This window comes from Amblyomma mixtum, chromosome 8 (assembly GCF_055824585.1).
Source record: "Amblyomma mixtum isolate Tamu chromosome 8, ASM5582458v1, whole genome shotgun sequence".
Classification (NCBI taxonomy): domain Eukaryota; kingdom Metazoa; phylum Arthropoda; class Arachnida; order Ixodida; family Ixodidae; genus Amblyomma; species Amblyomma mixtum.
This window is the reverse complement of record NC_143019.1, coordinates 114,688,664-114,715,916: the sequence shown is the minus strand read 5'-3', so window position 1 is coordinate 114,715,916 and position 27,253 is coordinate 114,688,664. Positions and strand designations below refer to the sequence as shown.

Genomic DNA, 27,253 nt, shown 5'->3' with positions numbered 1-27,253 from the left:
GAGGTAGCACGTCGGATGCTGTCGCTACTCGGTCCCAGAGAAACATCGTCGCGTGGCAGGGGCGTAGGAAGATCTTCACAAGTCCCTGCATCAGCGGCCTTGCCTCCAGAGGCCGCTGGAATTACTTTTCCTGGTGTGGACAGGGAAAACGGCGTCCAGAGCCTGCGGTTTGACGGGGGCCTGGAGAATGGTAGCTGCTCAGCGACGGGGATTGAGCCTCCCGGTGGTCTGACGTGACGGGATTCTGGCGCGACTACAGATGATATACTATCTCATGCGGTTGTTCCCCGTTCTTTGGACACGGGTCGTCCGGCGCGAAATTACGCAGGCCCACGTGGAGGTATGGGCGCGCCCTGTAGAGGTGACCCGCCTCGCCAGAGTGATAACAGAGGGGCCGACGATCCGGGGCACGCCACACTTCACTCATTCGCGGTCGCTGGTAGGCTGGCGGAGCGTTACCACGAGGGGAGCTCGGCGAGAGCACTGCTGGAGTCACGGCAGTCACGTCGTACCCAGAGGCCTGACGTAGGACGGACGCATACGTGGGCCTTGCATCATGCTGGTGAGGAACCTCAGAAATTTGGGGCTGTTGTGCTGCCAGGCGCACCTATAGATGTGAAGGCCTGAAAAAAACACTGCAATTTTGGAAAAAAATAACCGTTTTTTTTTCGTTTTTTTTTTCAGACGAGAAAAAACGGAAAGAAACATCGAAAATTTCACAATGGAATTTCAAAGTTTTATGATTGCTTGCCTTCAGCTTAGGTTTTTGTGTTTGCTTTGAAAACCATGACAGCGTGCATCATTGAACGATTGGAGAGCAGTCGTCATCGCCGGTGCCAGGTAGTGCTTTTAAAACGTTCGTGCTGCGAGTATGCGGCTTGAAGGTCAGGTCACATATAATATCCAGGCTCCAGTTAAAAACACACTAATACTTGAACTCACTGCTGCAGTAGAACAAAATGGCTTCAAATTCTACAGCGCTACACACACGGCATAGATAACATAGCCTGCTGTGCAGGTAAACGGTTTTAGCCAAATACAAGCATAGGTTCTTGATTTCCAACGTAGCAGAGTACAGGACATCCGCATGACTTTGGTCCAGGACAGGAGTCTTCAGCGAAGCACGTGACCCCATCTACCTGGTGGCAAGGCCTTTGCACCAACCAACCGCTAACTCGTCTGGCTTGCCGACTGCTGCAGATACCACCATCATCCGCCAGCTGCGAACGAAACTGATCATGTTTCTGAAACATCCATACAAGGATTCGCAAGAGGCTTTTAGGGGAACGCGTTCGAAAGCTTGTCTACCTGCAGTCGAACCTAGCTATGGACACAGCTTCAAACCATGCTGCTGCGCGTAGTGCCGCCTCCAGCGACAGTCACTCTGAGTCCGATATCGAGTGACTTATAGATCAGTTTTCATGTTCTCTTTCTCGGTGCAAAACAACAAGAAGTTCGTTCTAGAAATATGATATTTATATCTTTATATTCGCCTGAAGTGCAAATCGTTATTTATCTTCTCGGTGCAATAGAACAAGAAGTTCGTTTCGCAATATCACATCTATATCTGCATATTCGACTGAACTTCGAAGCATTATTATTGATCGTAGTGCTGTTGCAAATAAACCTGTTTTTGTCACGTTTTGCAAAATTTCCAATATTTGATGAAAAAAAACAGAAAAAAAAACGTTTTTTCATGCCATTCAAAATTTCTTGAAATTTTACATCCCTAGGCGCACCTCGTTCCAGACGACTTCACTCAGTGGCGGGAAAGATGGTGCATCGGACAGCATCCGGAAGGCCTCCAGTTCCTCTGTGACGACAGATCGGACCAACTCGAGTAGAAAGGTCGCGTTGACACTGAGAGGCTATAGATGTGATCAGGCCCAAAGGTGTTGATGTAGTGATTCTATTGGGTGGCTCGCTTTTCAAGCGTCTTCTCCATAGTGGCCGTCTCGGTGAGAAACTCTGTCACAGTGCGCGGTGGGCTGCGCATGAGTCCTGCGAAGAGCTTTTGCTTGACACCCCGCATGAGGTGGCGAAGCTTCTTTTCTCTCGTCATGTTGGGATCCGCGCCTATAAAGAGGTGGGCCATGTCCTCGTAGTACATGCGTACACTCTGGTTATGGCGCTGGTTGCGCGAGTGTAACGCAGCTTCTGCTCGCTCTCGACGGTCTGCATTCGGGAATGTGGCTGCAAAATTGCGGCAGAAGGCTTCCCAGGATGTAAACGAAGCTTCATGGTTTTCGAACGATGTCCGAGCCTACTCTTCAAGCGCGAAATAAACATTGTGCAGCTTACGGTCGTCGCTCCAGCCGTTGTAACGGGCAACACGCTCAAAGATCTCGAGCCAATCCTCGGCGTCCTCGAACACGTCGCCATGAAACAACGGGGGTGTTCGTGGCTGGTGACAGAGGATGTGCGCCGGGAGCCTGGTCTCAGTTGCCATGGCAGCTGGTGCCTCCGAAGACCGAGGGTGCGTCGCCCTTGTTGCAGCCGGAAGGAGTCCGAATTGATGCGACGCTCCACAAAAGCGGGCACCGCGGCACTGGTGAACTGTGGTGCGATGCGTATTGGTCGGTAGCCTACGCGGGCCTGGAAGCGTACCCAGCACCTCCGCCAAGTTTATCACGAGTATTGCACGACACGCAGTTGGGGACAGAAGAAGGGTTCCAGACTGCCGAGGGGTCACAAGCAAGATGGCGAAGCACTTCTTCCTCCACTTCTGAGCTGTATCAATGTTTCCAAGAACTAGCTTTATCTACTTGCGTTAGCTTTGGTTAAATAAGGCTTTTTTTATTCTAGTGTTAAGGAGAGCTATTTCTGTAACAAGTAGCACCCCTCTGGTTTAGATTTATTATGCGAGCCGTTGTGGCATTCGATCTGAACTGGGAACGGTAAACTGATTCTGAACTCCTTTGCACATTGAGATCGTAAAATCAGAAATTTTTCTACACAGCGCAGGTATTAATGAATTTCTTGAGTGCTATGAGATCTAGCGCTCTGTTCTGTATTTAGGAAAAGTGGTTACGTAATTTCGCGGGGCAGACATTATTGACATTTTCTTCCGCCACACATATCACACTTCCTACTCTAGTGGCTGTTACAGCTGCGACTATTACGGCGAATATTTTACCGAAAAATGGCCTCCAGATGAAGATAGCCCTTTTACAGCCCATAATGTTTTTGACGCTAATGCGCTAGGGCTGTACCACATAGCAAAAACACGTTCTTGAGTAGAATGGATTAGAATACAACAATATGCGTCCTGACTGTCCTTTGGCAATTCCCGTTACAGGTAAGAGGGATACCATGTCCATGTCAATCCTTGGCGCAGCATTCCCAGATGTCTCGCGATTGGAAGGTAAGCTTTGAAAACGAATAGCTTGGGCCGGCAGGAACGCACTATCAGCAGGAATTGAAATGGGAACAGGACACTTCAGCCACGAACAGCAAAATAACGAGCTCTTAGCTAGGGGAAGCTTAATACTAGAGGAGGCTAATTTCATTTTGAAGATGCGAAGACTGTTAAGCAGAAGTGTTAAGCACCCTCGCTTTCATTTGCTCTTCAGGAGATAATAGTGCCTCAGCGCATTTATTTATTTATTTTCAGTATCCTGAAGCGCCGAGGAATTTCAGAGATGAGTGGGGGAACAACAACAACACCAGAAACCAAAACAACACTTGAAAAGCGGCAAAACCAAGCAGGTAAAATGTACGATAATACAACATTCCAAGAAAGCGAAGAAAATAAAAAAAACATGAAAAAACAGACAAGCAGCAAAAAAGTAGCGCATAAAACTGAATGATAACAGCACTGGAAAACTAACTCGAAAACAAAAATAAACACAGCTGAACTCGCACCTGCTCCTGCATTATAGTATATAATACTACTTTGCTGCTGATGTGCTTATTTTAAGGGTGCAGGAAGTGCACTAAGAGGATATTACACTAAGCTGTCCTGCTTGACCCGCTAGCACTTTTTCTTCATAATTGTTTCTAGCTGTAATGCTTGAGTATTTTTGTGAAGTTATTGCAAGTGCCTTAGCCCCTCCCCCCCCCCCCCTTCTTCTCCCCGCTGCCAAAAAAAAACGCAATGAAAGAACTTTTCAGAAATGAAAACGATTGTTCGGTTAACAAATTGGTCATTGTGTTGAAAACGTTTCGCTTATATTAGGTTCACCGACTTTCATAGACACCGGTTTCAAACAACTCTTTTTCTTTCGCCTTGTAGCACCATAGCACTATAGTAGGATACAACTTAAAAAAAAAACAGCAGTTGCTAACACTAGGCTGCGGTCTGCGGCGTCCTGGATTACTCCACCGGCAGATCTCAACAGTAAACGAAATCAGCTTTTTAATGTTTGCCTATATCAAACAATCCACCTATCTAATAATTTTTTCCTTGAGATAAGCTTCTTGTTTAGGTAACAAGAAACGTTCAAGCAGCGGTCTACTGTTTCGTCGTGGAAGAATTCAGTGCTCGGAGGCTGAATGTGGGTAGAGCTTCACTGCAGGCTTAAGTTGTATCCTACAGTTGAATGAAATTTCACAGGGCGAAGTGCACTTGGAGAAGTTGACACCAAGTCGGCCGTTCCAGTCTACTCCTCCCAGTACTGCCTTCACTGTCGGATCTCCCATAAAAAAAAAACAAGCACAACGCCGCTAGCAGCCGCTGACCTAAAGGGAGGCATCTGCTGCAGCCCTTCCGCCGCTGCTATCGCTACATGTGGAGTGGCCTCGTGCACTCGGAGCTTGTAGCGGGAAACTAGAAGCCACAGACTTATCACCGCGCCACACATTGCACCACTACGTCGGGGCTTCGCATTGGACTCTCAGGGCGCGAAGACGTTCTAGATTGTCCTTTGCTTCGCGCCGCGGGCATGTTGTGAATCACCGCTTACGTATAAGACGCACTTAAACCAAGCTTAGGCTGCACGCAGGTGCTATCAGCTATTGCTCATAGGTTCCTCTTTTCTTTGAAATACGTTGTTCGCTTAGCTGGCTATTATTTATTTACATTCGGCAAAAAAATTCGCGTGTCTGATATCAGTCGCAGTGATCAGGTTTCTAAACAGTGTCATGAAAGGGTTAGCCTTGCAGTAGGCTCTCTTTTGTCTGCTACACCATCAATGTTACGAAACACAAATGATAACCATTCTTATAAACTGTGGTACATGTGCAAACGATAATATGTATCTCGCATGAATTTGTTACTCGCTCTCAATACTTATAGATGTGTTGTTTCTAGAACTTTGCGCGAGATATGTTTTTGAGTCACCAAACATATTAATTTGATTTTTAAACTGTTTTATCAACGTCTTGTTTTACATATCTCAGTATTTATAAAAAACAGCAGCCTTATTAGATAAATAATTTCAACAAAAACAAAGATAATATCAAGATGGCTGTGTGTCTAGTACAAATTAAAGCGCGATTTCAATAATGCAGCAAGAAGTGTAAAGAAGAACCTTGTTTACATGTTTTAGTGAATTAAAATCTAGAACTTTGTCATCCCTTGACTCCTTTTCTCATCCTGATTTATTCAACCTTTAAGAGTTTTTTACGGCGGGGGGGAGAGGAGGCGTGCTGGAGGTGAGGTGTCTTTGTAAAATGTACCTAAAACACTAAGTCAGCCAGTTGCTCGACTGTGTGAACAGATAGCTTGCGAAAGGCAATTTGCATAATTGCAATGTTGAAATAGACACACTAACCTCTCTTTAAATTCAACACGATTCCCTTCAATGAAAATTTGATCTCTTAGTCCATTCAACTAATGATTTGGTGCGGGTGAAAATGACTTTTTAAAAGAAGTTGACCCTTGCAGCGGCTGTATCCCCACTGTATTATTAAACGACGTGACGTAGTACGTACATGTGGGCGAATAATTGATTGCCACGGATGGTTGAAGTTGGAGAAAAACATGTGCAGTACGCTTGCTCATGATATCTGGCAAGGAAAGAGGAGTGCAGGAAGATCAATTGTTGATTTTATATTTATCACACTGACATTACATTCATAGTTTGAAAATATAAAGCGAGGTGCGTTGTTCCGAACAAAGTCGAATGCATTAATTAAGCAAGCCTGATATGGACAACAAATTGCAGACGCGCATTCAAGCTTCGTTTCAAAACAAAAGTTGCTTATGCCAGCTCACGGACGCCTGAGGTGACAAACATAATGTTCTTCTGATAAGGCCTGGTGTTTCTGAGCTTTCAGCGCCCAGTTTCATGATATCTTCCGACCAGATTAAATTACTGGCGATTAAGACACCGAGGTAACGATATCCTCGCGCTTGTGAAATTTTTACTCAGTTTTGATGGGTACGCGTCAGCGGCACTACAGTGCTTGCGGGAAACTTACTTATTTGCATTCAAAGATATTGAGCTTCGCCAGCGGCTTGGTATGCCTGTCATCTGTTAAACCTGGGTAGGCCCGAAAAATGATCTGGTCTTTTTGAGAACAGATTCGGCGGTAAGGGACGCAATCTTTCGCGAACAGGCGTATTAATTATGAAATATGAATGCGTTGATGTGTTTTGTAACTTGTGCTTTCATGCTTTTTTGGATTTTAGGTAAATGTATACCACTCCTGCTTGGGCGCTCAGCCTGCAGTATGTTCAAATAAATAAATAAATAAATAAACAAATAAATAGCGCATGGGGAGGTCGTCAATAGAGATGACAAAGGCAAGCTCACCAAGCCGTTATTCACGCTGAATCCCACGAAGTACCTCGGCTGCGGCTGAAGGTGGCCCTCCAATAGATTTGCACAAAGAGCAGTCCATGAGGAAGGGTTTAATCCGAGATAAAATTTATCGATCGAGGTTGAGAGAAGAGCGAGAGTCGTAAATTGAACACTCTCGAATGTCTTTGAAGAGCCTAAAAATTCATTAGCTGGAAATAATGAGTCAGAGTCCAAAGGGAGCTCAGAGCTGAATTAAAATAAAAGCTTTGGTTTACAAGAGAGACCCAAGCGATAGTCTCTGTTGATAAGCGAAGGGAAGGAGAATGCGTTGCTATCAAGGTACAAGGCGACTTCAGAATAAGTCATGGGTTCCATTAGTTTGCAGGCAATGTACACAAAAGATATTGCGAGGTACTGTGATGGATCAGTGCAGGTTACCACTTTTGAACACCGGATAATATTGCAGTGATATTCAAGTTCGCTTCCTAATAAAGCACTGGGTAAATATTATTTTTAGTATACGCCTTATTGGTCCTATGGCTGCTTTAAAGGGGCTCTGAATGGGCTCTCAATAAAGTTACGGTATGCCTAGGATGTTAAAGGACGCCATTTCGCAAATATCCTCAAGCAAGAAATTTCTTAATTCGTTTTATGGTAGCTGAGTTACCTGCAGTCAAAATTTGATTTGAACGCGACCGAAGCGAAAGTGTCGAACAAAAGCACAGCCCGTGGTATCCGCGGCTGAGCGGGCATCCAGAAGTACGCGACGGCAAGCATAAAGCTCGTATATCGTTATAGATACCTATGCACGCGCGCTGAAATGAGTACAGGAGTGTCGCAATGAGCAATTTCGTGATTTTAACAGAAGAGTCAGCGTAGCTGCTCTCAAAGAGCTCCCCACTCAGTGGTATCTGCCACTTGATCACATTTGCTTTCGCGATGAAGGATACTTGGGGGCGCGCCGCCGCTTATCCTCTTCATATATCTCCGGCCGGACGTCGCGCCGCCACGACGTTTCCGGCCGCACGAACTTCGTGGAAAAAAAAACGGCTGCCGTGTCCTGGGCTTGAGAGGACATAGTAGTAGCGCTAAAAAAACAAGGACGACAGGGTAGAGAAAGACAACACAGATGCTAGCGCATTCCACAATTTTGATGTATTTTTGCTTACTGTGTCAGAAATATCTTGATAGAATAACATCTTTTTGGAGCTCTTAAAAACGGTTGTATACTTTTTGTGACGCGTGAAATGCTCTTCCAACCTGAAATCTGAGTTGGATGGCCTTGGCATGGAAAAAGGCGTTTCTGGCGTCCCGCATTTTGTATCTGAGATATATATCTCGGAGATATATCTGAGATATTACATCTGAGAGGACTTGAAATAGTTAGCAACAGCGTTCCGTAAGCCATGTCTTGAACTGGATACGCAATGGGAACACGCACGGCGGTTCTCCAAAGAGAATGTTATCAATCCTTACAGAGTTGGAGGGATTTGAGCTTTAGCCATCAGAGACAAACGCCAAGAACGCTAGACTTCGTTGCCATTTGCCTGTTCGACGATTCGACGACATTTTTTTTTTGCGTATGGTGGTGCTCTCCGCGCATTGATATTTAAGCGAACATTTGATGTCGCCGACAGATGCGTGGTTTGATGGTCAAGCTTTCGACTCAGTATCGAGTCCTCCCATTTTCGGCGGAGGTGGGCTCTTCACAAGAACACTACTTCTTGTTTTTTTCGGATGCGTATTTGTGGACTTAATTAATATGAGTACAACATAACAACATAAACTTGTGCTTGGCCTTTGAATTTTGTGCACTATGGATCTTCATGTTGACTGCCCGCTAGCCGAAACCCAGATCCTTCTAAGGGGATAATTAACGAAAACAGCGCGCGGAACGTTCGCATGTGTGGTCTCACTGCTCCTCTGACGCGTGCAGATGCTGCCATTTCGCTCACGAAGTCGATATTGACTTAACACTTGCCCTCCCACGGGTTAAGATTAACAGGGAAGTTTACAATTGTTTTTCTCAAATGTTTGGAAGGACAGAAAGCTAGCCAAGTTGGTTACGACCCATTATACAAGAGCGCAGAAGACAAGGCACAAAACGAAGAGAAGAAAGGCGACACGAGCGGTGACTTTCAGCTCAATTTTATTGGATGCTTGTATTCATTTCAGCCCCTCCTGCCGAGACAAAGTTAAGAAGAACCTAACTTATTAACAGATTACTTACCTATGTTTCCTCAAAGGCACCCTCCAGCAACCTGAATTCACGGCTTTTAAGTGATAATGACAGTTGGCTGATGCAAGAGAAACTGCCCTATGTAATAAGATAAGTCTCAACCACCTCCCTTATGGTCTCGTTACTCTGTGCGAAAATAACTGATGTCTAGAAGAGTGCGGTGAGGGGCTAGTTGGTACGACATTATGAGAACAAAAGTAACTGCGCAAAAGGACGGGACAAGAGAAAGAGAACCACACGGGACAAACGCAGACTGACAACTGATTTATTCCATCAACTCCTCTTTCCTTCAGCAGCAAAGCGCATGCGCACCAACCACAAAAAAAAACAAAAACAAAAAACAGAAGGGATACTCATCTCGTGGAATCAAGGAACTCGAACTCCTTGCGGTACAGGTGTACGGAAGCATCGCTAATACACTTATCAGGCCCTAACCTCGCGATTTCCAAGGCCTCGATAATTTCTCGTTCTTTCTTATCCCTCGAGCGTCCGATAATCTTAGTCCTATAGAAAAGCGGATTACAATCTCTGTCATCATGCTTGCAAGTGTGACAATGCTTAGGCAGATGCTGCCCCCTTGAATCTTCTAAGGAATTTGCGTGCTCTAATAATCTAATGTTGACGCAGCGGCCAGTTTGCCCTATGTAGAACTTACCACAACTCAGGGGAATCTGATAAATTACATTGCATGTACACTGTACGAACTTATTCCTGTGGTTAATGCCACACTCAACCTTCTTTTGCTTATCTTTTCTCGCCAAATTGCACAAACGCGACAACTTGCAAGGTGCAGAAAAAATGACGTCAACTCTTGTCCCGTCCTTTTGCGCAGTTACTTTTGTTCTCATAATAACTGATGATTGATTGAGCGATGGGTTGCAGGTGTGATTTTTTTCCCGATAATGAATAGGAAGATTAGAACCGGTGCCTCTGCTTAGCGAATTATTGTCTTCCATGAGGCGGATGTTTAAACAACGACCCTTCTGACCCCCGTAGTAGCCGCCACAAGAAATTCGAATACGGTAGAGAACGCTTACTGCACAACCCAAACCCACCACTACTATGCCTTGGCCCCACTGCTGGGCAGATATTACCCAGTTTTCGGCTCGAAGAAAAAACAAGTACAACGTTGTACTTCCTCAGCCACTTTTCTCATTCTGTGCGACAAAGCATGTACGTATAGCAATACGGCAAGCTTTTTACGATAAGGTTCCTTTGGCACGTGGTTCTGTTCACACTTGCTCTTGATAATCAATATTTCTTCACAATCCTGCGATCACCATGCTAGGATAACCTGCGTCCCGGAGCCTGGCAAGCAGATCGCCCACGCTTCCCGCGACTTGATGCAGACAAGAACTACTTAAAGCCCTGCGGATACAAGACAAGGCAGAGCCATCCCGAACCAACTTTGGATGGCCGGACTGATAGCTGAGCAGACGCTTGGCCGAACGAGGGCAATACTTCCAGCATACATGCCGGGGCTGGAGATATAATTATAAATCTAGGAACAGTGTCTTTCCTTTGTTAGTATCTTTCCTGTACCTTTCCTTAGTTAGTATCTTTCATTTGTTAGTGTTTGTCAGCCGTGAGATGGTGTTTTAGGAGGGCGGCTCTGCGGAAACATAGGTAGTAATATGGGTTGATAAGTTATGTTCTCTTAAACTTTTTCTTGGCAGGAGGGGTTAAAATGGACACAAGCATGTATTAAAATTCAGTTGAAGGTCAGTGCTCTTGTCGTCTTTTCTTCGTTTTGTGCCTTGTCTTCAGCGCTGTTGTATAATGAATATTCTGAAATGTACACATCACTACTCAAAATTCTTTTATTTTGTCAGCTGTGTTTATTGTTCTGAGTGATTTACGTCAGGACGAGTCAGTTCCTGAAGAAGATATTAAAGCCGTCATGCTTGCCAGTCATGCAAACGAAGAGACACAATAATATAGAACCCGTCAAACGCGGAGGTGCCCATCGCAAAAATGATTTTTCCGCTTCCATTTCTGATGTCAGGCTCGATATCGCACCCCGGGGCTTGGTAAAAAAGTTTCTAATGTGAGCTGAAGTCATTAGCGCACATTTTGTACCAGCAGGAGCCCAGACCAAACCAACGGCGCGCACATGCAGAGTACAGAGGGTGCCGTAAACGCAGAGACAAACTTGCTCGCAATTCGTTTCCACGCCGTTTTTCTTCGAAAACGACCATTTTTGCCTCCTGAATAGCCTCTTCGGGTCTGAAGAAAGCCGATTAGCTCGGCTTTCAATGCAGAACAGCAGCCCAAAATTTCGTACATAGTGTGGAAATGGTTGCAAACTGAAATATCTAAACACAATAATTAGTCACGTGGGTTTGTGGACGTGACGCTATTGACCCTGAAAGAAAGGGAAAACGAATGACAAAATCTGGTTACACGATTATGTCCGAAGACGTGCTACCAAGTTCCATACTAAGCAGGGCAGACAATCGGGCCAGTATTGGAATGAATGGCTCCACGCTGGTCCTGTGTACGACTGGCGTCTGCCAATACATTTCCAATGTCGGGCCAATAAGTTGTACTGCAGGGGATGCCAGTCAAGTTCAAGGAGAGGTTTCAATATTGGAAGCCCACCGCCTCTTATGTCGGTGAAGCACAATTTCCAAATAATTAAAATCGCACCACTCCTCCTCTCATCACATAATTAATCTGTCGAGCACCGCAAGGCTGTAGTATTGAAACCAACAGAAGAACGCAAAGAATAAAGAGCAGACATCATGGTGATAATAGAAGGCAACGCTTGCAAGGGTTGCCGTGAAAGATAAAGTGAAATATTCGGAAACGCTGTATAGCAAAAAATTACAAGAGAAACGAATTCATCAGTGCTGGAGCGCATGCATAACTTACAAGGAGAAATTATTTTATGGACCACTCCGAGAAAACAACTTTGCATACATGTCTGCAAGAACCCACCGCTAACCTCGAGACTATAGGGCTGGGTGCTTACCCAATTTCTTAATTTATAGTGCAGCCCGCAAGTCAAGGAAACAATTACCTATATTCCAACTGTACATGGCGAAATAAAGCATGATAAAAAGTTTGCGGGGATAATGTGGCCGCAGCTGGCAGAGGACAGGGTCAATTGGAAAGGTATGGGGAGCAATGCAATTATTTTCGAATTACTATTTGTTTTAGTTTCCACTCATACAAATACGTACACTGGCCAGCGCCCGCACGCATTTCAAGTTTCTTATTTTGTTATTCACGAGGACCAACTGAGCTCCAAAGTTGGCTGCGAAGATTTTTACGCGCTTTGCCATCGAGAAGAAAGATTTTTGGAGTAACACAAAAACTAGCTTTTGATAAACATTAATCACTGCGTTCATCACTACGTTTCAACTGGAGAGAGCCTGATCTGTTAACCGCATGTATTGGGCACGTAGTTGGGATAATCAGCGTATTTGTTCACCAGTCAGCAATACAAGTCTACTTCCTGATTTTCTGGAAACGAGAGCTACATGCTGTGAGCACTCGGAACCGTGTTGCAAGAAGCGCTGTTGCAACATCAGCGCCGCCCATGGCGCAAACGAGTGCCTCGCGGTTCATGATCCGCCTCAAGAAAGCCCCGTGAATCAGGTGAATCAGCACAGAACGTCCTCCCTGATATCAAATTATCTAGCTCCTTTGCCGCGAACATGAGAACCGCGAATAACCGTCCGGCTCTCACGATAGTGCGGCACTGCTTCCTGATAGTGGTGCAAAGCAGAGACTCTAGCATTTCATTTCCTCTTTGGTTTCCGGCCCTCTTTCAGTTTTTCACGCAAGGACGGCCCCATAAAAGGCCCCCAAACCACCGGTACTCAACGACCGTCCTCATTGGAGCTCGTCTGTGCAGGTATGCATTTCACGCTGTTCCTGCTTTGCACAGTTTTTTGGAAAAGCGTTTTCAGCTGACTGCCTTGCTAATGTCGCACTCTCGCGTTGCTTCCCGGCTATTCGATGTTCCTTTAACGACTTTTTTCCTTTTAACCTGGGGCCGCTGATTATCGTCTCACGCAATACCAATCCCAGCAATTCACTTTAGATTCTTCCAGTAAGAAAGTGCGCTCGCAGCTCGCTAATAGAATCAAAAGGATTCCTCCACTACAAGCCCCAGGGTTCGGCCTGTAGATGTTCTGAGCTCAACGAGATACCACGGCAGGTTTACCGAAATGTTTGCGAAGCTCTTCATTGATATCGTGCCACCAGTTTTTTTAGACTTAAGCAACCAACACTTCTCATGTTCTCTGTAAAATATCAGTGTTTGGCGAGCTGCCGTCCGACGCCGCCGAAGTCGCCCTTCGTTTCATCGTTCTACATCGAGTAATTAATATATGTTACACGATTAGTCAGCAATCAAGCCCTCACACTACGCTGCTCAGCCACTTCGTCCACTCCATTATCTTAGAGTAACTAATGTATGATGTCATCTTTTAGTTGTGCACCCAACAACGTGATTCCGGCTCTCCTCCGGCTGACAGACAACGCGGTAATAATTAGCCGCTGCCCACGATAACACCAAAGCAAAACACCATGGCGCTGTGTGATAAGTGTGCAACGCACTTCAACTTAGGGGAATGAAGGGTTGCTTTTTGCATTGAAAAATGCATTGGACAGTACGTAAACCAAGTAGCGCTATAAGGAAAATTTTTTAAACAAATGTAGAACGTCCGCTGAACCTCGAGTGGTGTAGGTAAGTGAAAATACCAACCATAAATACCGCACGGAAAGTCTTTAAAGTCAAACAAGAGTCAAACTTACAACAGACAAGGATTAGCGGACAAGGAGAGGCGAAATTGTCGCCGCCAAATGCATTCATGCACTAGAAATGAACCCCTTTTCCAGTGAGTTGGTTTCTAAATGAGGGTCACATTTCATTTCGAAGCCTTCATTTGACCGTTTGGAACAAAAATGACGCATCCAATTAAATCGTGGTGCTTGAAGCTCCGCTCTTGCACAGACTGGTGAGTTGTTCTCGCACATGCCGATATAGTCTACTGAATTATTGGTTACCGATGATGGCGGCAGTTTACTCATAAAGCGTATAGGGTAAACATAAGTTGAAAAAGCTTCTCGCGATTATTCATCTAAAACTACGTTGTCGAGGCAATGTATTTAACAATTACAAGGGTTCGCTACTATTATACTAGGTGTTTCAGAGATGGCAACGTAATTCTAAAACCTAAAAGAAAGGCTTTCCGAGGCAAAAAATATGGCTATTTGAGGATAGTGTTAATAGTGCTGGCGGACACGAGAAAACCGGTGAATTGTTTTAAGTAGGTAGTAAGCTGGTTGCTAATTTTAATAATCAACCTTTTAACCTAGTTGCAATTAGAGATTTATAGCCGGTCGTCAGTAATAGCATGATCAGTTTTTAGAATATAAGAACGCGATTACCGTTGGCGCTGTCGCTCGACAAAATTTGGATTTTGTGATTAGTTGCATGGAAAGGCTGCTTTGCCTGCATACTTTCCGAAAGCGTATGTATTTTGGCACGATGTAGCCAAATTTGTCGGGCGACTGCGCCGAGGATAACTGGGTTTTCGAAATTGTAAAAGCAGATACGGCTGTTACTATAACGACCGGCTACAAGTCTCTAATTGCAACCAATTTTGCCTAGCTGTGTTAATGAAAAAGTTGACTATCAGAAATGAGTTAACCAGCTTATTACTTCAGACAGTTCACCGGCTTTCCGGTGTCCGCCAACGCTCGTAATTCTAGGCCACGCAAGCCATACTCTTACTCTAAATAGCATATTGACGCCAGCGCTCGTGCAGACGAAAGCGCACTTCAAGAAAAGGAGGAAGTATGTGTGTGGAAGTGATCTGGAAGCGCACGTCCTGGGCTACGCCGCTGTTGACTGACCCTCGGCCGCTGGTTAAGAACGTGACAATAATTTTGAAAATTAATTAATGTCTTCCCGGCCACATCTGGTATATAAGAACGAAAACCGGTTCGTTTTATCTACCACATATACCGGCGCACTGACTCTCTCAGCGAGCTGCTTTCCCGCGCAGGCCTAGACGCATTATAGAGTCGCGTAACACTCCATAGACTCAGGTTTTTATATCAATTAACTGATAACGCATTCAGCATGGATCCTGCTACTTACATTATATTTAACCGTTCTAGAGAAACACGTCACAAGTATGATTATACGATTAATGAATGCTTTTGTGCTAAGAACACGTGTTATTTTTCTTTCTTTCCCCGAGCAGTAAAGGAATGGAACACCCTAGATAAATCTATAACTGCGCAGCATTCCTTACAAAAATTCATTGAGCTTGCAGACTCATCAGTTTTGTCATCAAGCCAGACTTGATGACCATCCACAGTCTGTATTGGTCTTATGTTTTTTTGTTCACTTGATCGTGTGCCCAGTGTATGATTGTATTAAGGAATACTTTGAGACGTGTCTGAACACCTGTTTTGAAGGCCGGAGTTGGCTATCTTCCGTCTTCTGTTTCTCACTCTATGTGAGTCCGCATATGAAGGCTGATTTCTTGTCTTTTAAACCTGATTGCTGGCTTTTGTATTATTGTGTTGTTAACTTGCATCTTTGTTGCCTATAAATCCCCTCCTGTAACCTTCCCAAGAAGGGACTAACTGTATGCTCAAATAAATAAATAAATAAGAAGCAGAATCTGCCCAATTTTTCATGTAACTGTTGTTTTCCTCTCACCTCATGTCTTTATATTCATTTTTGAGACTGCACGAGAACAAAAAAACAGGACAGAGCAAGAGACACCCACACTGAGCTTGTGTGTGTGTCCCTTGCTCTGCCCTGTTTTTTCTCGCAGTTTCGGAGATGAATGTAGAGCACCAACTATCCCGCCGGAAAACAAATCATGTATTTAAGCAGTAGAAATCAATAGAGTGAAATTCCTTGCTAAGTTATTTGAGCTGAGTGTTTTCTTTTCAGGTCAACAATATGAAAGCGTGTATTCTCTTCGCCATCCTGGTGGCTGCTGTCAACGTGTGCCGTAAGTAGAGCCCATACTTCTGCTTTGACATTGCGGAATAATGTGTGGCACGAAATCTCGAGCACATAAAGAAAGCCAGTGTCAGAATGAGAAAAGCGAAAGGAATACTAATATTGACCGGATTATATAGGTGCCTTAACAGAAAACCTTCGGGACACTAACAACGCGAAACAGGATACCTGAAGGACTTCAGCGAGAGAACAACGGCGCGTCTTTGAGTGTTCCGATATGCATTACTTTACAGATCTGAACATAAGGGAACTGAAGCAAGTGCTTCATACTGTGCGTGGCACCTGCGCGTAAATAATCCTATATGCACCGTAAGAAACGAGGCTTCCTTGCGGAAATTGTACAGCAACTTATAGAACGAGGATCAGGACTCGGAACGGATAGTGCTGATTGGCGCCCGAACATGATCTGCGCAAAGTAGGCGGCACATGCTGCTGTTCACTGACAGTTCTTCCGGACGAGGACCATCTGATCGAAAGCTGTGACGATTGGCTTCGCTTTACTATAAATAAAATCTTGTTTACAGCAAGAACAGAACGGCACGTATTTTTATTATCAGCAGTGTAGGAAAAGGCTGTTGAAAGCACTGTTCATCGACAGTCTAGAAAGATGATAATTTCGCATCCTCTGTAAGTGCCAGTCAAAGACTCGAAATTTATTGCAGCCAGTTAATCTCTTCTAGTGTCCTTTCCCTACTACAGGAGAAAAGAACAATATGGAGGGCTAATGAATGAAAGGAATTTCGAGGAATGTGTAATCTCGTACGCTCCACGCATAACACTGCAACTACTGGCGATAACGGAGCAAAATGAAACGCCAGAAATGTTGCCCATGGCAGCATTTGTTGTCAAGGTTTTGGTTTCATCAGTTACCGCAGGGAATTTCGAGGACTGAGATCCCATGAAATAATACAATTAAGCTGCAATTATTTTTCACATAATGCTAGCGGTACGATTAAAATGTATACTGCAATAAAAGCTGAGAGAAATTAACAACACTTCGCGGCGGTAAACGTCTGCGAAAACAACTGTCGACTTTATGTTGACAACATGCCACGCATATATGAGCCCATAGAAAGCTGAGCTTCCCCACAAAGCATGAATTTTGTGACATAAAGAGCTGCAACGGTTTTGCTCAACTGATTAAGAACTCGAGGGTGGGCTCCCACGTAGTCTAGCAAGAATCGAACCACAGGGCTGCAGTCGGCGCACGTGCAGTGTTGTTGCTTGGGTTCGTAGCGAGGAAGGTCAGTTTTCTGGTATTCGTCAAAATGGGGTAGGCACTCCAGATGGAAGTGAAGCGGTTTTTTTTTCTTTTCGCCAACTCTGATATACTCCTCTTAACGACGCTTTAGCTAGCAGTTTTCATTACACAGCTAGGACAAGCCAGATTATTACGTGAACTGACGCACATGCCTGTAAAGTTTTCCACTGCGGCTACTGCTTCATGCTTCGTTCTGTGTTCATTTGTTACGGTTTTCACAGGTCTAACATGCAATCAGATATAAAAAGGCATCAACTGTGCAGCAGTCTGTATAACCACATTGCGTAATTAGAGCGTTTGGGCAGTTGCGAGCAACTATGTTGCGAAAGCTTGGTACGCGCATTTGTCAGTAGTTTGTAACCAAGCCTGCTTTTCCCAATGACTTGCAATATACGGATATGATCGCATACCGAAAATGTCTGCAGAATAACAGTGTTAAGGCCAATGTTTTACGCTTATTTTCATAAGCGAACAAATTGTTCGTTTTTTTTTTCCAGATACAGATGGCTGCGCATTTCTAGACAAACTGTGAGTTGAAATCTTTTTTTACTTGAGCGGTTTTTGCGAAGGAGTCCAGAATATAGAAAGGCTGCGCAAAAAAAAAAGATTAACACAGTAAGAAAACTCCAGAACACAACGCGGGAGCCTACTCCCAGTGAATGTCTTAAAACGAAATTAATATACAGTTCGCAATCGTACACAAGAAAGCAAGCTTTTGAGTCGAGCTCAGCGATTTCGGAAGGCTGTTTTCTCCAGTAGGACGTCATGAAGCAAGGTTACCCAGGTATTAACAGGCTTCGTGGCCTCCGGGCTTTCCAACTAGCTTGATTCGTGCATTTCTGGTTTCTCATTTACTTACATAACGGAAGATTGCTTGAGTACACTCCATAAGGGGCCGAAAAGCCAGCTTGGCGAGCAATGCAGGATGCGTGGATGTCACCTTAACCAAGAGGAAACAAAATTAATTCCAGAGGCATAAACCAGGCGGGAAAATGAAATGTAAGAGCGCCGTTCACACCAGAAAGCAAAGCGATAAATATGACCACGCTTTTTCTGTCGGGCTGCCGGGAAAAGAAATGGTTTGCTGGAATTGCTTTGACTCTTGGCTTGTGTATTTTTGTGAACGTGATAACGCGAGATGATCTCGAGTTAAAATTTTATTTGATAATATAAGCCCGCCGTTTCGTTTCTTGCAAGACTTATTGCAATGAGAAATGAAAATTGTTTGTTTAGGAAAGGAAACGACTCAGTATCTGTCGCGGTGGCTTAGTGGTTACGGCGCTCAGCTGCTGACCCGAAAGACGCGGGTTCGATCCAGGCCGCGGCGGCTGAATTTCGACGGAGGCGAAATTCTACGTGTGCTGTGCGACATCAGCGCACGTTAAAGAACCCGAGGTGGTCGAAATTTCCGAAAAATTTCACTATGGCGTACCTCATAGCCTGAATCTCTTTCTGACGTTAAACACGCATAAACTAAACTAAACTAGTATCTGTCTCATATCTCGGTGGACACCCGAACCGCGCCGTAAGGGAAGGGATAAAGGGAGCAGTGAGTGCACAAAGGAAGAAAGAGGTGCCGTAGTGGAGGGCTCCGAACAATTTCGACCAACTGTTTTTCTTTAACGTTAACTGTCATTGCACAACACACGGGCGCCTTTCTCGTTTCGCCTCCATCGAAACACGGTCATGCGCGGTCGGGTTTGAACCCGGAAACCACGGCTCAGTAGACGAGCACCTTAACCACTGAGCCACCGCGGCGGGTACTTATTGCGATGCCTTTTCCTTTTCCGTGCCTACGATTAAAATATATATAAGCTTGCCTTGAGTGCAAGAGCAAGGGGTCTTCAGTCCTGCGTCAAAACACGACTGCCATTAAGCAATGTTCGGTGCTTCACCTAACACCCGCCATTAGGCCGCAGAAAAATTCCTGTTTAGTGAGCTTTTTCTTCGAAAAATTTGGAAAATCTCAGTATATTTTCTTGAGCTGTCTTGAGGTACATTTAATTAATCACTGCACTTCATCGAAGCTGATGAAGGCAAAAGTGCAGTATTTTGCAAAGTACTGCTCGTTTTACGTGTTCCTTCTATCTTTTCCGCGCTCCACTAAACTTTTGAAGCTCTTTCATCGTGAGAAAAGTTAGCTGCGATTCTCGCTTAAAATAGTTGTTAAAAGATTAAATTGACAAGCCAATTTAGATTTTGAGAGCGGAAATGACTAGAATGAGTTTTACAACTTGGGTTACTGTCAGCTGAACATGAATACTGTATTTACTCCCGAAACCGTCAATCCGTCCGATTGGTCAACACCCCAAACTCGGGAGCTGAAAAAAAAAAGAAATTAAGTGTGAGCTGGAATTTAGCATACGCAGCTCACCGAATGCTCTGAGCCGCCAAGATACGATTCAGTTGTCTGGAGCAACGTATCGCATATCGTTTATACGGCGTCGCTGAAAAAAATTCAGGGAGCACTTTATCTGTCTAAAGTGCGTAGAGGCGAAAGCGTTTTCCGCACCACTTTGACTGCCTCTGTGGCACTGGTGACGTCACCACTGGATGATGTCCCACATACTTAATGACTAATTACTAAGTAATGACAAATTACTAATTAATGGCTAATTGATTATCAATGACTGAATACTAATTAACTGCTAATTAATAACGCTTAAGCTTAGCCTTTAGGAGTGGAACGCGACATCGTGTTGTAACGCTGCCAGGGAGTCCACCGAACGCCACCACCTGTTCGGCGCGATGGCTTGTCCTTTGAACGCAGCGCTTTTTGTGGAATGGAAATGCCGCACTAATTCTGTCATCTCGGTGGACTCCTGAACAGCACCGTAGAGGAAAGAAAGTAGTGGGAATGAAAGAAGAAAGAGGGGCCGAAATGAAGAAAATGAAAATTTTATTTGAGGAAAGGCAATTACGCAGTAACTGGCTCCCACTCACGTCTCGCGCATGCACAGGGTGGGCTCTCCAAGGCTCCGCGAAATCGTTCATACCTAGCGTAGTGTTGCTTCCGCAACAAAAGAGGATTTCGGAGACACCGCTGCGTTTGTGCTCAGAGCAAAGACGGCAGCAAAAACGAGATATGCAGGAAAGCGTGACTCAAAGCATGGAATGAAATTGAAGTAGAGGTAGACGTAGGCCTAGCAAGGTAGCACGATGAGATGGCCCCGCTCCCCTCTTATATGGCCTCGGAGAGGAAGACGACTCGTGTCCCTCGATGAGCCGAGCCGGCGATACCGCAGAAACCACCACCTTTCCGTTCTATTAGCGCTAACATAGTAGTAGTAGTAGTAGTAGTAGTAGTAGTAGTAGTAGTAGTAGTAGTAGTAGTAGTAGTAGTAGTAGTAGTAGTGGTGGTAGTGGTAGTGGTAGTGGTAGTGGTAGTGGTAGTAGTAGTAGTAGTAGTAGTAGTAGTAGTAGTAGAAGAAGAAGAAGAAGAAGAAGAAGAAGAAGAAGACCTTTATTCGACCATAATTTACAGGTCGAGCATGTCGACCGCCTGGGCGACCAGAAGTCGCTGAGTCTCCCCCGATTCAGCGCCAAGGCAGTCGAGCCAGGTGGTGATGAATAGGGAAGGTGGGGGGGTAAGAATCCTAATGATGAGCAGCCGGGCAATAGAAGAGGCAATGGGCCAGGTCTGCATAGATACAGGGGCAGTTGGGACAGGAAGGGTCCGATCGATAAGGATAGAGAAAGAGGCGGGACGGGTGGATGACTGCACTCATCTGGATGTGCCGAAGAAGGCGAGCCTCCGGCACCGTGAGTGAAAAATGAGGGGGAGGGTAAAGGCGTTTGTCGAGGCGGAGCTCGAGGTAGACCTCTTTTATGGTGCGCCGAAGGGTGAGTCTGCCACCGCCAGCCGAGGGCTCCGGCCAGGGGATCAACGGTGCCCGGAAAAGTGTGTCGCGGGCGAGCTGATCGGCCAGCTCATTGCCGTCAATCCCTGAATGCCCAGGGACCCAGCGGAGGAAAACGGTGGAAGGCTGCAATGCGGAGACCGCTCGTTCGACCTCCTGCTGAAGAGAAGGGGTTAGGGTGCGTTTCTGTATGAGGTGCATAGCGGCTTGTGAGTTCTGAATAGTCTGTGTACTCTTGGAAAGATGAAGGATAAAAAATGACTGTAGGGTATGCGCAATGGAGAGGACCTCGAGGCACAGTGCATCAGGAGGACGTAGATACGGCCCGCTGGTGTGGGTTTCAGGAGCGGGGAGGTGGAGATGGTACAGGGCGTTGCCGCAGGAACCGCAGGAGAGGTAAACGGGGAGGTTGGAATGGGCGAGATACCCGCTTGAGTCAATAACCGTTGACCTGACGGGTAAGGCAAAGCCGGGCAAGCTGTCGAGTCACGATGGAGAGTGAGAAGAGAACGGGGAGGATGAAAAAGGCCTGTTGCAAATAGCTTAGCGGTAGAGGTAGTGATAGGGAGATTGAGAGCTGCCTTGTAGAGGACACAAGGGCAGTTTCGAGATCGCTAAGTTGAGTCTGAGTGAAGGAAGCGTAGGGTGCAAAGGACAGGACCTTGTTGAGGGCCAGCGCGTGGGCAACTCGGCACGCATGAGCCTCGTGGAGACCTGCGCGTCGAGGGACCACGCGCCGCAGGAGGTGAGTTACCGAGGGGGAGGTGGTGACAGCGTGGTGGAGGGCTTCCAAATTCTTGGCAGCATGCAAAGCGAAGCCAAGAACTTTGCACTGCGAGACGATAGGAATGGGAGAGCCAGAAAGGTGGAGATAGACGAAGTGGTTGTGTGAGCGCTGGTAGGAGGAATGGTTGAGAACGAGAAGCTCGGATTTTTCAGGAGCAGGAGAGATGCCAGCGGTGTTGAGAAAGGAGTCGAGTTCTAGGCCACGTTGCAGGGTGTCCTGTACGTGACCGGGAGAGCCAGATGATCACCATGGAGTGATGTCATCGGTGTAAAATATATGATGCAGGTCGGGAATTTCAGCTAGCTGTGAGGCGAGAGGGGCCATAGCGAGATTGAAGAGCGTAGGAGAGAGAACAGCACCTTGAGTTGTGCCGCGGGTGAGGTGGTGTGCGTCGGACAGATGGTTGTCAACTCGAAAGCGAGCCACACGTTGAGAGAGGAATGAACGGATAAAAGAGTACATGCGGGAGCCACAGTCCAAGGAGGCGAGTTCCGAAAGGATGTGTTCGTGGCAAACACCGTCGAAGGCCTTGCGAACATTGACGATCCCAAGTGCATGAACTTGAGTGCGAGGAGGTGACAGGAAGGTGTGCTGCAAGTGTGCCGCAGAGAATGGGGTAAGAATTCCCTGGCCTCAAGAAAATAGAGATTCGACTCAGGGCCATTCGCTCAAGGGTCTTACCAACGCATAACGTCAAGGAGATAGGGCGGCGGTTAGAGTGAGAAGGAGGTTTGCCCGGCTTTGGAATCATAGAAGTGAGGGCGGAGGTAAATTTTGCACTCACTTATATTCTAGCTAGCTGTAATTTCACGGCCGATGAAATGAGTATTCTCTAGGGGCGGCTACAGTGCTGAGGCCATGCTGGACAATGGACTGATTGCTCACCACCATCATCATCATCATCAGCCTGGCTACGCCCACTGCAGGATAAAGGCCACTCCCGTATCTCTCCAATTAACCCTGTCCTGGGCCAGCTACGTGTTGGTAATTCTGGATAAGTAATCCTTGCTCGGTATTTATTTCCAGGCTTCGGCGGGTTCTCTTTCCGGATTACAGGCATTCTTTTGGCGACGGATACCCTGAGCGTGAAGGGGAACCAGTGGTGCGAGGTAATAATTTTTTTTTTCTCTCAAAACCGTGCATTATAGGCCCCTTCTTTGCGTCACACACACAAGGCAACCATCAACCCTCCTCATAACCACTCATTTAACAAATCTGACCGAAAGTGTTGTCGCTTTCTATGCCCCATGTGCGAACAGGGTCACTGAATCTAGCAAGGATTGAGAAAGAGGATTACGTTTCGAAAACACACCTTGCAGGGAGCACTGGAGTCGTGCGCGGTGCAAAAATGTGCACAAACGCCCGATCAAGCAGTGAATAATAGTTGCAGTGCGCTTTTCTCGCCGAGCGCAGTGTTCGAGTCAAAACAGAGAAAAACAATTGGAGATGCAAACGCTAAACGTCATTTTATAACTGCTGCGGAACTGAGTTTCCACCGACGCCCGACGGAGCCCCGCTTCAATCGAGGCTACCTACTTTCTCGTCTACTACTTTCGCCTCTTTCAGTTCTGCCAATGTATCCTAGTTAAGCTCGCCTAGCCCACTCTCTGAATGAATAGGCCTACTACAGCTAGATAACATTTAAATTTTATTCTCCTATGTATGGACGGCCACGTATGTTGTGCATGCTACAGCTGGGGAGGTGGAGAATGTCAGACATTAAAGGCATCGTTCGCCTTTATTGTTATCGAGTTCAGCATGCACTGCTGACGCAGCAGTAAATATAACATTGTGTGGAGAAGTTACAACTACCATTCACTGTATTGCTCCCCAAAGGAAAGGGTATATTGAAGGTTTTACAGCATCAGAAGCGCTGAATAGTAAAATTCGTGACTTCCACAACTCGACGAGAGGTGGCCATTACGCACCAGCTATTCCCTGTGCCCTGCGACTTGGCTTACGTTGCCAGCTGAAAGCCCCCCCGCTCTCCCCCCCCCCCCCCCCCCACATTGTTTTCGTGTATGGCGCAGTTTGTATACATACTTGAGTTGCGCAGTTAACCCTCTCGAAAATAGCCTCTTTCGACGCACTTGAGTCATTTTCGCTTCTCGCAGTCATTGCTATGTTAAATACTTTCATTATGAGTTTAGAACCCCAATACCATTAGCAGTATTAAGGTCGTGGGTGCGGTTATAGGGAAAGGAAAGGCGCAGGAAATGTGTGAATAGTGGTGGACACGTGAACGTATTTGGGGGGGGGGGGGATGAACGAGGTGGTCAAACGAGGGAGAGGAAAAGAGTCGCAGTAGACGCCAGATTAATTTCTACCCCCTCGGGTTCTTTAATGTGCACTGACATGGTACAGCACGCAGGCGCCTCTTCGTTTAGCCTGCTTCTAAATATGGCCGCCGCAGCCAGGATTCCGTCTCCTAACATAATCGACCGCAGCTGAACACATGGGCAGCGTGTCCCCGCGACTGGTCAGCCGAATTGCACATTTAATCTCACTTCGCACGAATGAAACGCCCTGTTTCCACACTAGGTGCCGCAGCTTCTGAATGCCTGGCACGCGTTTAATGTGATAGCATTGGAAGCATTATTGGAGGAAAAAATTGTCATCGCATGCTAAATTCGCTCATTGGCTGATGAAGACACGTCACCAGACCATAGAATGCTCATTGGCTAGAGGGAAGCGACGTCATTAGACAACAGAATGCCCATTGGCTGGAAGTAAGTGACGTCACCAGACCAGGGAAGGCCCATTTAGATGGAATAAAGTGGCGGCCCAAGACCGGAAGGTACAGCCGACCACATCTTTAGCTGGCGTACGTGACGGCCACGTTTCCCGTGCTTGTGCTCCTTGTGACGGAGCAAACTTGCGAAAATATCAACTCTAAGCACAGGCTCACTAAGCGCGTGCTTAATAAAGAGCTTTCCGAAAGTTTGCTTCGTCGTAAAGAGCAGCAGCGCCGAAAAAGCGGCCGTCGCGCACGCCAGCTAAAGATTTGACAGGCTATATGTCACTTCTAATGCTATCGCACTGCCAAGGGACAATAGAGTTAGGTGACCCTATTAATTTCGTAACACAAACTAGCATGAGAATTGGTTAGTTTTTGGTTCTCTCGTGTAAATAAACAATCTTACAGGCTTCTGGAATTCAGGATACCACCAGCTAAACCCTCCCCCAAGCCCCAACAGAGGATACCACCCGATGAACCCTACCCCAAGCCCCAACAGAGGATACCACCACATGAACCCTACCCCAAGCCCCAACAGAGGATACCACCGGATGAACCCTACCCCAAGCCCCAACAGAGGATACCACCATATGAACCCTACCCCAAGCCCCAACAGAGGATACCACCGGATGAACCCTACCCCAAGCCCCAACGGAGGATACCACCAGATGAACCCTACCCCAAGCCCCAACAGGGGATACCACCAGATGAACCCTACCCCAAGCCCCAACAGGGGATACCACCAGATGAACCCTACCCCAAGCCCCAACAGGGGATACCACCAGATGAACCCTACCCCAAGCCCCAACAGAGGACACCACCAGATGAACCCTACCCCAAGCCCCAACAGGGGATACCACCAGATGAACCCTACCCCAAGCCCCAACAGAGGACACCACCAGATGAACCCTACCCCAAGCCCCAACGGAGGCCTGCCTCGTCACACCGTGGAATCGGCAGCGACGCATTCTCAACAGCATCCGCTCGCGAGTAGAGGAGGACACCTACCGGTGAACAGCCCGAGCGGTTTCTGGGGTGTTGCAGGTGGTGTGCCGCTGGCCATACCACTCCCAACTCCTGCGCGTTAGTGTTCCATGGTCTGGGAGCAATGGTTCATCTGTACTACGCCTGGAAGCAATAAAAAATAATGCTTGTCATTTAATCCTGGTACTTGAAGTGCCGAGTTTTATTTTTAAAATGCTACACTGATATTTGGAAGGTTTCCAGTTATGCAAGAACGCATTAACTGGCATTTTGTACCTTTCGTTTCTTGCTCAAGTGATTGAGCATGCGTGGTTGTGTCATGCTGCCCTGTACGCGCCTTGATTGTTTTTGTCGCGCTTTTATTTTCGCTACTATTATTACTGCTGGATTTCGTCTCTTCTTCTCACTTAAATTCTTGCAATGTTTTTTTTTTGTTATCTTCGTTTTCTTGATGTATTATTGATATGCCCACTCCTGCCTAACGCCTCAAATTGAGGCCGGCAGTATCTTGTAAATAAAAAAAATAAAATTTTATGTTAGCTACGGTGCCATTTCTATTTTTAAATTTAATTTAATTCTATTTTCTGCAGAACAACAACACATATATTCCACACCCCTTAAGCGTCATTGCGCTTTTGTGTGCCACAGTCAGCTGTTGATGCACCGCAGTAAAAAAAGAACACACTGTTTCAAGAACACCTTGCACATATGCAGGAAAAGCAGAGAAAACAATACTTTCTATCACAACTATCGATCGTCAACCGGCTCCCTGGCGCAAGCCGTTGAGGCACGGGGGCAGCTTTGCTCTTCCCTGTGGGCTAAAAGCGAGCGTTGGACAACATTTATTTGCTCAGGTCAGTGAGCCCGTGCGTGGTGTACGTGTGCCGGTGCGTCGGTCATCGAGAAGGAACTCAAGGGTTTGAGGGTTTAAAACAAGTCTTTACTTACAGGCAGGGAGAAACAATAAAACGTAAAAACGAACAGAGGGAGTAGCAGAAACTATACAGAACACGAAACGCGACAAGCAAGTGGCGGACAATACAAAAGTACAGTCATCCAACTGTAGCGTAGAAAACAGTAAGGCGTGCAGTGCGTTAAATGCAGGAGTATATAAAATGTTACAGAGGCAGTTAAAGGAAAAGTACGGCGGACAGTCCACATACGGGGGCCGAGGCGATGACTCCGTTTCGGGTGGCTGTCGATACGGCGATGGCTCGATGGCGGTGGTCCTTGTGCGATGGAACGCAAGCCTCGGCGAGGTAATTCAGCCCTCCACGCCCGCAGACACACCACCCAAACTCTTTTGCTGCCTGTCTCTTCCTGACTGTCCTTAGCTCCCTTCAACCCGGACGGGCCGGCAGCCGGAACACTTTTTTCCTTCCCCTCATCATTTGGGACACTTTCCTAAACGCGGCGACGACGGGGCAAAGGGGATGAATTAACGCGCGAAGCTTTCTCGGAGCGCCGCGTGGTACGGGAGGGCAGGACGGAACGCAAAAGACTTCCGTCATAGCCGTCGCCGCAAAGGCCAGGCCTGTACTCTCCAGTTTCAAAAAGAGTGCACCCGCACCACCGCCCTTGAACTTGCCACCCTTCCTGGAACTCCAGTGTCGGCTTCGTTCGCCGATGGCCGAGCTCCGAGCGAGACCTCGACGGACCCTCAGCAACAGCCGTGCTACGAGCCTCTTACTGCGCTGTC

At 46.4% G+C, this 27,253-nt stretch overlaps 1 protein-coding gene across 5 annotated transcripts; it reads left to right on the top strand.

Annotated features, from left to right (window-relative positions):
• The first annotated feature begins 3,320 nt into the window (after positions 1-3,320).
• LOC149334025 (uncharacterized) lies at positions 3,321-26,124 on the top strand. Of its 5 annotated transcripts, XM_089556174.1 has the most exons (6): positions 3,321-3,364; positions 12,705-12,787; positions 15,854-15,914; positions 17,684-17,714; positions 22,860-22,942; positions 24,979-26,124. In XM_089556174.1, exons 3-6 carry the CDS (start codon positions 15,863-15,865, stop codon positions 25,656-25,658), a joined length of 846 nt encoding a protein of 281 aa, XP_089412300.1. In that variant the 5' UTR covers positions 3,321-3,364; positions 12,705-12,787; positions 15,854-15,862; the 3' UTR covers positions 25,659-26,124. The 5 variants fall into 5 exon arrangements, with proteins under 5 accessions (XP_089412300.1, XP_089412302.1, XP_089412301.1 ...); XM_089556176.1 differs by lacking the exon at positions 22,860-22,942; XM_089556175.1 differs by lacking the exons at positions 3,321-3,364; positions 12,705-12,787 and having other exon boundaries at positions 15,851-15,914; positions 22,890-22,942.
• Positions 26,125-27,253: the final 1,129 nt, after the last annotated feature.